We start from the raw sequence: 12,322 nt of genomic DNA, 5'->3' as shown, positions 1-12,322 counted from the left end.
ATAATGTACATCCAGTCGGTCCAGCCGCTTCGCATCAGGGTCCTGATCACCCTGTTGGGGGTTATTCTGCGATGACATGTAATAAAGCAAAGAACACATGGCACTAATATATGCTCACAGTTTGCTGTAATACATTTATCTCCACAACAAAATCTCAGGTGGCCAGACAGTTATTCATCTTGAATGAATCATAAAATATTGGAGCCCGGAGACCAGTGTTGGGGGTAACGCATTACAAGTAACGGTATACCAAAATGGTATACTTTACTAGTTACTTGGAAAAAGTAACATTACTTTTAATTTAAAAGTAATGCCAGTTACTTTGTTTTCCCAAAAATGGACTGACAGCTCTCCTGTCCTCATGTTGAGAGAGATCCGGAGTGAGTGCAGAGGTGTGTGTGTGTGTGTGTGTGAGAACATGATGTTACTGTAGATCTAGACTAAATGTAAACATGCATTTACTCATCTCACCTGCACAAACAGATTCAGTATTCCACAAAAGGAATAAAAACGGTCAAATGCAAACTCAAAATATCTGACTTGAGATAAGTAACGTTTGTGTTTCAGAAAAAAATAGAAAAATTGTATTAAAAAAAAAAAAAAACCATTACATTACTTTCCATAAAAAGCAACTAACACAATTTGTTACTTTTTAGGGAGTAGCGCAATATTGAGTTACTTTCAAAAGTAAATTTCCCCAACACTGCACAAGGCTGTAGTGTACACCATGAGTTTTTTTAAAAGCCCAGCTAATGTGACTTGAATAAATAGTGCTCACAAATGTCTGTTGAGCGACAAAGGTGCTGCAAGTGATTTCTGAGAAACACTGTTGAAAATTGAAATCCACACAAATACAATATTTGCTAGCTGTATGTTCTGTGTGTGCTGGGGGAAATGTGTTTGTACATAGTTCTGCTGGTGTGAATAGGGAAAAACTGAAGTTGACTGAGCAACAGAACACTTTCGTAGCCAATCAGCAACAAAGGGGCGTTTACATTCATAATGGGGAAGGGAGGGAGAGAGAGCGAGAGAGAGAGAGAGAGAGAGAGAGCAAATGAGCAAGCGGGAAATTTGTAGATAAGCATTACACAAAGAGATGGTCTACACATTACCTAAGAGGAAAATGTCTAAGGAAAGAAAAAACGGGTTACAAAACAGGCATAAGCTAGGACTCGCGTTACAGTTTTTCTCCATTGGTTTGGCTCATTTCTTGATCATTTGGCAAAACAGTCTTACAGTTCAGCACAATAGCTCACTTGCAAAAGCTCATATCACTCCCAAAACTGTTCACTCATGCTTCAAAACTAAATTCCTTTCCCATATAAAGAGTAAGTGCCACATAAATGGCAAACATCCTTCTCAATTGCTTTGGCTCATTTCTTGAAACAGACCGGACATTTTCAACACTCTTGGTGCTTTTGCCAAAATAACGTGGATGGTTCGGCACAACACCATGGTTTACCTGCAAAAGCTCATACCTCTCCCAAAACAGTTCACTCATGTGTCAAAACTAAATTTCCTTCTCATTTAAACATTCAGTGCCCCCAAAATGCTTCGTCCCTTTGGCATTGTGTAAGCACTGCAAGTCAAAATGTTTAGATGTTTTGTCACTATGGCGGAGGACCATTGAAATATCCCTCATGTCCACCTTTCATTCTTAGCCCCACATTCCTTCATTGACAATGGTCACTGTACTGTTTTTTGTCTAGCTAAAAGAATACAATCGTGTATAAAACTGAAAAAAAAAAAGAAATCGGATTTTAGGGTAAGAGTAGCCTTTCAAAGGTTTGACATCACACAATGCACTCATACTGCCAAGGAAATTGTAACTATTATCATTCACACACAAAGTAACTTCCATACTTCAGAGTAAAAAGAAAATGTATACAGCATTATGTACTGTAATATAAACACACAAACAAAAAGCAATGAAAATTATATGCAGCCTACAGTGCTGTAAATAAAGCTGGAGTTTCACAACTAACAGTTCTTCACTGGTCGCTGTCCTCACCCTCCTGGCCATCCTCACGCTGCTGTCTGTCTGGCCACAGATTCTCGTCCACATCACAGCGTATATTCTCCCTTGCGATGCGTGCAACCATCGCAACCATCCCCTACAATGATCTCCTGTAATATCCTCACACGCAGCGTCTATTGGAGCATGGAGCAGGTGCCAATACACTCTCCACTCTCCAAGCGGAGAAAAACTCCTAAATGGGATTGAGGAAAGGAGAGTAAGGTGGTAGGAACACCATGACCATCCCTACCAGGCCCTACAAGACCTCGCTCATTTTCAGTGATCAAATCAAAATGAAGGCGATCCAAGAAGACGAGGAGCTTCTGTGTATTGTATGGGCCAAGACTGGGGATGTGAGTGGCCACACCATTCTCAGATCAAATCAGTCATACAGAAGAGTCATACACTACAGTTACAGACAATTACATAGAAACGTATATGTTCTCCACAAGTTCAATATACTAATGGCCACTACTCCAGTGCTTCCAAACCTGGGAAACATGTATGCAGAGGTGCTACAGGGGGTATTTGACAGAATGGGGGTGGGGGAAAATGATCAATGACCAACAATCCATTCGTAATGTACACCTTATGCATTCCTTACAGAATGAGTTACCTACCTAATTGTATTGTTGTTTTACTTACAGTAACTTTACCACAATTCTAATGCATCACTGCACATCGACTGTAATACTACTGTAAACTGTATCATCAATACTGTAGAAAATAAGCAGTCTCAGTCATGGATGTTACCTGTCAGGTCACTAAACATACTGTTTGATTGGTCATCTGAGATGTGTGAAACTCCTCCTTCGTTAGTCAAGTTCTAGTTTCACCCGACTGTACTGTAAAAAATGTATCAAATGTTCCAAGGACTCATATATGGCATTCATGGTATTATGTTCTTGACTAATTTTGACAATTGAACAGACTATTGTGCATGTGATGACTTATACAATTAAATGACGCTGACACATTTTGGAGCGAACAACCATTAGACTGAGAATCAACAATCAGTTTAGATCAAGATCTATTTACTTGGAAATTGTGCTAAATGTAGGCTACCTGTACTTAATCATTTGCAAAGATGTACTGAGACATTGAGACATGTACTTAGACATTTGCAATTTGATGAAATGAATGACAAAATCAACTCTGTTGTGAACAATTGCCAAGTGGTTTCGAGGTTTGTCCATGTTGTTTTGAGAATGTAATTTCTGTTTCAAGAAATAAGCCAAACCAATGGAGAAAAACTGTAATAATAGAAAAGCTTTCCAGTGCTAAATGTTAGAGAGGGGGAAGGCCTGGATAAGGATACTGAGTAGGGCTGTCAACGAATATTCTAAATTCGAATATGTATTCAAATAGTTTAAAAAAAAACGAATTTCGAAGGTGAAAATTAATATTCGAATAAAAAAAAATGTGGAAAAAAAGGCCCGCGGTAGTAGAGGCGTGGTTGTCTGCTTTGCGAGTGGGCGCGCTAGTGCCTGAGGGTTCAGGGACAGGTCACAGCCTCACAGGAGTCGCACTGTCTGGCACAGCATCACTGCTGAAAGTTGACGCGTCTTCATGGAAGATGCCAGCAAGTGCAGAGCCCAACTCGACCGCAGCAGAGAAAATGAGGTAAAATTGTTGACCCGCGAGACAAAGTTGTATGCAAGCTATTTAAGATACAGTTAGCATACCATTCGACCACTAGAAACATGGTCACATCTCAAAAATGTGCGCCCAAATGAGCATGGCATAATGTGTGGAACTCCAGTTAAACAGTCACGTCTTGACACTTAACATTACTTTGCATCGCCCGCCGCAAGCTCTTTGTCTGCAACATGACAAGAGGCCATAACGGATAAAATAATTTCGTTCATTTGTAAGGACATGAGACCGATCAGTATCGCAGATGGGGCAGGCTTCGGGGAGTTCTGTCAAGCAACGGATCCGAGGTTTGATTATTTATCGTTTCATGTCAAGGAAAAGTTCCATGTTTACCACAGCACAACTCGCTCGGAGCATTCAATGTCAGTTCTATATGCTGTAAAACTTCAATTAATATTAATAATATTTGTTTCAATCACTGAATGAAGCCTCCTATATTTGGGCCAACAGTCGTGACCTTAAATTGCTTGCACAAAACTCTTGATCAGAACTGAAAAATGCGTTTGTTCATTTAAACCGTTATGCGCAGAGAACGTGAGGGTGAGAGAGCGTGAGCTCTGCAGTCTTGGCCATTAGTTGATTTCCTTGTTTTTGTGTAGGTAATACGTTGTCATATATGTTTAAACTTAAATAGACTATCTATACAAGTAGTTATGTCTCTTTGTATTATTTTGGCCTGTTATTGACGTAATGCGCGTCATTGACTACATGCGCAACCAGATGTTCGAATAGTTCGAATATTCGTGTATCTTTTAGAGGGAATATTCAAACGTCATTTTTGAGCAATTTTGACAGCCCTAATACTGAAGTTGCTTTGTTTCTGCTTAACCGTTGGCTTTACCATTTCACAGAACCAAGACATTCTGTTATTCTAATATTAGCTACATTAACAGAACTGATTCATCCCTACGTGTGCGAGGTGTCTGATGGGCGAGCTGTTAGTCAATGCATGTGTTGCACAGCATGTTTGTGAATTTGGGGCACAGCAATGAAGGTATGGCTGTGTTTCTTTTAGGTAGGGCTGTGTTTGTTTGGGGCGTGGAGTTCAAATATCAAGTGTTAAGCAACCCCTCTAAGCAAACAGCACCTTGGTCAGTTTAACCGCTTGAGTACTCAACAGATAAACAGGCTTAATACTCATAAAATTAAAAAACAAGACCTTATTTTGCTATGTTCCTCCAGTTACTTCCAAGTCCTTGAGTGCTTGTGCCCATCCCAGCAACATGATTACTATGAGGCCATGTGCTTTACTTAGGCAGACATGAGGCAACGTGTATGTGTGTAAATGTCAAAGAGCGAAAGGAATGAAGCGGAGAAAGAGTCACAAATGTGTGTGGATGAACAGCATGTTTGCGCGCCAGCTAGAGGACGATTACTACAGGCACGCCTCTGTTGGATGACTCATGCCTCCTTTCATTAACTCGTACAGACTGGGGTCACCGGCAGGTCAGACATATCCGTATCTTCACACATGCTCCTTAACACACACACACACAATACCTCAGCCTCCCTCCTCTGGGCAAGGATATCCCTCTAACACAGATAAAGAGAGGGGAGGGTGGGAAAGAAAAAAAGATGAGGAAGAAAATCCCAGCTTGACTTTATATACCACCACCCCCTTCACTTTTTCCCCATTCATCTTTTTCTGGCTTGGTTCAGCCCTCCAGGGGGTTGCCTCTGAATCCTAAGGCCAGGAAAAAGCAGTCAGTCTGGAGCACCTGACCCGGTGCCAAGCAGACATGCTCTGCATCACAGGGGATCCCCTTTAACTCGCCCACTTTCTCTCATAATCTCAGTCTCTCTCTCTCTCTTTACTGAACTCACTCTCTGGCTCAGAGTCTTTTACATGGGATGTGTTTTTGGACAAAAAAACAGCTGGATGGAAAGCAGTGCATAACCCAGTATTCTCCTTAAGCGTATTTTAACACCCAGGCTTTCTGCCAGTCTCATGTCTCATGTGCACAGCAGTTGGACTGCAATTTATCTGAATACAAGAACAGCGTTAAAGATGGAATTGAAAAATGTGCAAGGTTTCTAAAAAAAAATAGATTATAATATATAGGCTACAAATGGGTTTAATCTGGCCACAGAGGAACCCAACTGGGTTGCCTGATATAAAGTGATGTAATCCTCGACAAAGGGCATCACATTTGCGCAATACGGAAATATCTGCTAATTGTGTTAATGATCTTTGTCAACCTGGCAACCCTGTGCACACGTGCTCTCTCCACTGTGGCAATCTCTGATTTGATATTCTATTCTCAGAAAAGTGTAATTCATCAAGTGTTTATTTACAAGAGAGAGAGAGAAGACGGTGCCGTTTTTGTCACATTTCTCCGTTTACAATGAAGCGTGGACTTTAATTGCTTCAGAAACAATGTAACCAACTCTTTGCTGAGAAAGATCAAGTAGCTCTTCAGCGGTGAAGCTCAAGCTAAAGTGAAGCTAAAGTTTCTGTGTTGCTGCTGAATGTCTGTGTAAATTAGTGCAATCCCGTATTGTGAAACGTATCGTATTGTGACTTTGTTGGCAAAACACAGCCCTACCAATTACCAAAATATAACCAGCCAAACTTTTTAAACGTACAATAAAAAGTGCATAAAAAAATTACGATATTAATCATGTTGGTTATATCAGCAGCAAAACTCATTAATATTTCCCAGCTCTACTCTGAACACAGAAGGGCATAAATAAGCAACCCAGCAGAACAGAGTTGTGGTAGCTAGCAGTAGGGTTGTCGCGGTTAAGAAATTTCCCCTGCGGTTATTATGGGTGGCTCAATAGCGCGATATGCGGTATTACCGCCAGTTTTTTTTTTTTACATACCTAATTTATCCTGATTTTGCTGCATACAAAGCTCTATCGTTGAGTTATGTAGCATATATTGTTGCTTTTTTAACGGACAGAGAGACACTTTTTAAAACATTTTTGTTTATTGTTAAATGCCAAACAGTAACAATAACATGCGTTTTCCAATACATTTTTTTTAAAGAAATCAAAGAGTTCTAACATGTATTACACGTATTTACGCGCGACTTTGGACAGCAGCGGAAATCTACTGATTATTGTGCCACCACTGGCCCAACAGGACAGTGGATTCGCGTTGGAGTCAATACACTCCTCAAGCAGATAGCGTGTGTGAGCTCGTTACCTGCTCACGCTCTCTTGGGTATGGGCACTGACGCGGAGGTTTGTCCGTGACTTCAGCAGGTATGCCTGTTACTTTCACGGCTGTATTTTACAGATTTCGCAAAGGCTTCAGCTACTCCTAACTTTCGGTCGGTCTCAGCTGTTCTTTTTGATGTTGCTCCGCGATCTGATGTTTGAGGGGGCAGCTGCGCTGGATGACAGGGGACACTCTAAAACGCTTAACATGGCTTAATGTACTAAGACAGTGATATTAACAGACCAAACTCACTAAAAATCATACTAATAAAGTATACTATCTATAAAAAAATCAGATGAGCCCCGAGTATAAATGCAACTCGTTTAATAAAAGAATACAAATTAGATGTATTGCCGCGTCACAGGAACCTTTTTTGCAGCACATTTTGCATATCGGCTCATCTATATTCGCTGGCTCGTCCTTTTCATTGGGTTGAAAGCCAAAATGTTCCCAAACTGGCGATGTGACATTAGGTTTTGGGACGAGATCGAGCGCCTCCCATCGTTTCATCCGGCTTATTCAAAACTAATGAAGCACCATAAAGCTACAACGGCTGGCGAGAAAATTACAGTCGTAACCAAATTGTATCATTAATTTATTTAACATTGAATGCACAGTGACAAATTGAAAAAAAAAAAACAAGGCCACAGCCTCAAAAAAAAATACAAAATAAAAAAATAAAAAAACTGAACACTGCGGTTGCCGCGGTTTCTGCGGTTGCTATCTTTCCTCTGCGGTTTGCTTGTCAATAGCGCGGTATTACAATATTGCGGTTATCGTGACAGCCCTAGCTAGCAGTGCCGTAAATCACTAAAAACACACGAGGAATGAGCGTCAAATGCTGGCGTTCAACCATTATCAGCTGTACTAAACCACATCAAAGCAAAACTCCATTAAAACAAGACGCACACTATAAAGATTCAAATTTACAATCAGATTAATCTAGCTTTTACAGGTGTGTTATCAGGCCAATGGGAAGGGGTTCGTGTCAAGGCAGTTAACGTCTTTCAAGTCTGATTATGTTTTTTGGACGTTATGAACCCATTCTACATGCATTTGGGAAACTTAAAATTCATCTCAACTTGCATCAATTCTCCATAACACTTTTAATCATACATCAGCCTGAGAAATGCTGAAAGCAAGCATCAAATCCCAAAACTAGTCCGAACATATTTGACGTTTCATACAAATCTGAAGGAGGAATGCGGACAAATAAAAATGCAATATGGCAGAGTAAACTAGTGCAATAAAGATTGAAGAACTAACACTGAAAAGAGACCTTTCTGTAGTCCAACATAGGATTGGACTGTTTCATAAGAGGTGTCTGCACTGACCTGGTGAAGGAGGCTGGACCTTGGCCTGGTTCTTTTTAGGGTCATTGTTGAAGATGTCGGGCGGCGGGTCTTCCCCTCGCTCGATCTTGCACTCGAAGGCATACAGACACTGGATGTACTGTTTCTTCAGAGAGCTGGCAGCACTACTGGATGTGCCCACATTCAGGTTAGTGGCTATTTCCCTCCACTTCTTATTCTTGTTCACCTGATAACAGCAGACAGACAGAATTAAATGACTGAAGGCTGAGAAGACCTCAAACTCGGCACATACTCTAACAGAAATCAAAGCAAGCATTAAAATTGACCAGAAAGTCAACTAGAAACCATAAATGACCCTATAAAATGCTGTTTACAGACTGATTTATTAACCTCTTTCTGCAGTTGAAACACTATTTGAGTGATTACATGAGACATGATAAATGATAAGTTGTACGGTTTCTTACAACACATCTTCTGATGTTCCTTCATGTTTATTTAGTGCAGTAACTAGTAGTAAAGAGCAAAAAATTATTGGTTTATGTGCCGCTTAAACTGAGCTGGCTTTAGCGATCAAAAAAATGGTCAAAGCCACATGTATCATTTGTATTTTGTGATAAAATTGACAGAATTTGAAATCAGAGACTTTGTTTCATATTAAAATTAGAAATGCACAAAGCTTACAGCGATTACTGGCTGTCTGATAAGCTGCAAATAATGTTTAGTTAAGTTCACACATCATCTGAAAACAGCACAGACTGAAAGATTGATTTTGAGATTTAAGAAGCTATCTCAGTATCGATTAAAAATGCTAAATCAACATTGCTAATGCAACCTCAGCGTATCCACAAAGCTTATATGTCTACCTGTTACAGTTTATCCAGGTTGTGTTCATGAAAGAGACACTGACAAAAACAAAATACAACAAAAAATAATAGTAAACATCACTGTTTTGGGCAAAATTAAAACTGTTTAGGTGAAAACCGAAAATTGCAGTTTCAGACGAATATTTTAGTTTGCCGAAATTTGGGTGCATGACTACGCATTTCTAATCTACAATCCAATTAAACTACAAAGAAATTAAGTAACCCCCTAAATTAGGGCCTTATGAAATGCATTTACATTTTTCCCAAATTCACATATATATTTTTTTTTTTATTCAATTTTTTTCCATTTAAATTTATGAATAATGTTTTTTTTTTTTCTGGACTCCATTTTAATAGCTAAATTAAAGTTTATAAATCAAAAAGCATGTCTTAAAATCATAAATCTTATACAATTTTACAGCAGTTTATTAAAAGTTTAACAAAAAAAGATTTAAAATTAGGGCCATATGAAATGTTTTATTTAACTTTTTTTTTCTGGTAGTCAAATGAAGCCATGAAACAATTTTTATTTTTATTTTGTAATCCAATGAATATTAAATCGTGGGAATCATAAGGTCCTAATAAATGATTTCCTACGAAACGGTCCTATCCACTAAAAACCATACTGTCATTATAACAAAATAAAGCCTTGCTAATGCCGCTTCATGTCCTATAACAGCCTCTAAACAAACCTTTCTGTAATTTAGAGATACCATATCCCACCTGAGTGAGGCCGCCAATCTCTTTGACCGATGAGTAGAGGCGGAAGAGGTCCAGGGGCTTGCGGCCCACCGCGGGGAGATTGTTCATGCCCATGGCTTTCTCCTCAGCAAACGCAAGGTAACCATCCACCCACATTTTGCGCTCTGGTTCTGGCCCCAGCTCGTAAAGACGGGTAATCTTCTCATTAGTGGTGGTCGAGGAACTGGACTTCTGCAGGGACAAACAAAATACATTAAAAATAAAGGAAAATGGTAAAATGCGCCAAAAACTATTCGATTCCTGCAATTTAGTGATGATGTGGGTTGGGGGGTTCCAGTTCATAAACAGGAAGCACTGGGGGGGGGGGGGGGGGCACGCTAGCGGGTACGCTATGTGCAATGCGCATTTCAGCCGAAAAGCATGTTCATTAATGATGAATAAAGCCAAGACTGCAGGGTGCAATTTCAAAAGCCCTGAATGTGTTTTTTACATTCGCCGACTATCACACCTCTCCATACAGATGATCAGTCAAGTGCCGTTCACACGTGTCCTTCAGCTTAAGAGAGGCACACCGGCCGGCTACTGCACGGCCCGGACCCATTTAAATATTAATAGCTCTTCACCTTTTTCGATTCGGTCTTAGGCGTCCCATCCACTTTGTTATTCAACTTCTGAGGTTGGTTGAGTTTTTCCATGCCAAACTCTGGATTGGGAGCCATGCCTACGAGACAAATGCAAACTCAGTCACTGTGGGCCAAAAGGCATTTGATTCAATTCAAAGATCAGCAAAAAAACTTAAAATTCAGAAAGCAAAGCAATCAAGTTCAGTGCTTACCGGCAGAGTTATTGGCCATGTTTCCGGGCATGGGGTACGGTCCCGCTTGGTTCATCATACCCTGCATGCTGTTCATGGGTGGGGCATACGGAGACCCGGCTCCCATCATTCCTTGGTTCATGTTGGGATATCCAGGCGGTCTAGGAGAGAAATGAAGCCAACTGAGAACATCTTAAATGGTATAAATGACTGAGTTGATCTTCCACTGCCTTCACACGAACTGTTCTGATCTGATTTTGAGCTCTCACACTATGACTAGACTGCATCCAGCTGTGCTTTTCTAAGTGTTTAAGAAAAGATCCAATATAAGACCGCCCAATTTGAGCCATGGAGAGTGTACTTAATATTTATAATCACGTGATGTCTCCAAATCATTCATTCACGATATTCACTTGACTATTTCCGGCCTGTTCGCTTCCAGAAGGCACAAGAGAGATGCAGCTGCGTATTAAATAATAGACAGTGATCAAAAAAATTTAATAGTTAACTATTAAATAGTATTAAAAAAAAAAAAAAAAAAAAATAATAATAATAATAATAATAATAATAAATAATATATATATAAAATGGTAGGTTTTCACTGCTAAATACCAAAAAAAAAGGCACATATCTGAATTCTGGCAAAAGCCGTAGCAAATTGAGTCATTTCAGGCTGCAAAAGTCAGATAAAGAAATGTTTGTAAAGTCAGCCGATTAACAGCTGCAAGCTTCATTTGCACCGTGTTTAGACAATCCAGCTCCAGTGACTTTTTAAACCATTTTTAAATCAACGTCACAATCAGTGAAACTGATCTTCTCCCAGTCCAAGAGGGCCTGGATTCTGCACAGGCTCGTTTCGGGGAGATCAGACACATGTGTGCACTGTACCGGTGTATGGAGTTGGATGAGCCGTGATGCATCCCAGCTGCTGCGGGATCCTGAGGCTTTCTGTTCATCCCAGGCGGCGGACACATTCCTGACGCCACCTGAGGAGGCATGCCGCCCATGTTGGGACCCATGCCAGGGCCGTACGGCCTCGTACCCATCTGCCCCGGACCCATGCGTCCCTGAGGCATCCCTCCATACGACCCCCCTCCACCCTGACCAGCCATAGGGTTCATGGAGCCGCCCATGCCAGGACCACCCGGATAGTTAGCGTTCGGCATGCCTCCATAGCCTGGTGGCCTCGGGTAACCTGTGCAGCAGATTTTGAGGTTACAGCACACTAGGCTTGTGTTTGTGTTGTGTTCATTAAAAGCATCAGTGCTCAGTCGAGTCGAAGCTTCTCACCTTGCGGTCCGTACTGGCCACCCTGCGCCCCATAGTTGCCCATGGAGTTGTTTTGCAGAAAGGAACCCATCCCACCATGCATTTGGCCTCCAGATGACTGCCGAGGAGATAAAGTTGACCCAGGTTGAGGAGAACCGTATGGCATCTGAGGGTTCCTCATGTATACTGTAGAGAGCAGACAGAGATACGCGTCAGTAAACCACCCTCGAGGAGACTCTTATGCTACGAGTTTTGGTGTGGATCCAGGTGAGTTTGATTGCCGTGAAAGCAGTTTCCTTAACTCAGGTGCACAGCATAGAGTCACACCGAAGTAAACGTGAAGATGGCAGTCTGGGACAGCTTGTGTAGACACCAAATGTCACACATATATTTTACAGATTCCATAGAAACTGATGTTCAGAGACCTGCTTTCTTGGCATTCTTAGTCCAGAGTATATCATGAAGTCATTGCTATTTTTCCTAGGGGGGATAAAATTCCTAGTTTGATGTGCTTGTTTGCAG

General features: G+C 40.8%; 1 protein-coding gene across 4 annotated transcripts in view; it reads right to left on the bottom strand.

The window, feature by feature from the left end:
* arid1ab (AT-rich interactive domain 1Ab) overlaps positions 1–12,322 on the bottom strand; it is a 59,258-nt gene that overhangs the window by 6,156 nt on the left and 40,780 nt on the right. For all 4 annotated transcript variants that reach the window (XM_059510044.1, XM_059510043.1, XM_059510045.1 and 1 more), the window contains 6 exons: positions 11,822–11,986; positions 11,420–11,726; positions 10,553–10,692; positions 10,341–10,438; positions 9,739–9,948; positions 8,174–8,378 (listed from right to left, as the gene is read on the bottom strand). In XM_059510044.1, the coding sequence (XP_059366027.1) occupies positions 8,174–8,378; positions 9,739–9,948; positions 10,341–10,438; positions 10,553–10,692; positions 11,420–11,726; positions 11,822–11,986 (1,125 nt within the window). The remainder of the gene's footprint in view (positions 1–8,173; positions 8,379–9,738; positions 9,949–10,340; positions 10,439–10,552; positions 10,693–11,419; positions 11,727–11,821; positions 11,987–12,322) is intronic.

This window comes from Carassius carassius, chromosome 25, assembly GCF_963082965.1.
Source record: "Carassius carassius chromosome 25, fCarCar2.1, whole genome shotgun sequence".
Lineage (NCBI taxonomy): Eukaryota > Metazoa > Chordata > Actinopteri > Cypriniformes > Cyprinidae > Carassius > Carassius carassius.
This window is presented reverse-complemented; position numbering and strand designations above follow the sequence as displayed.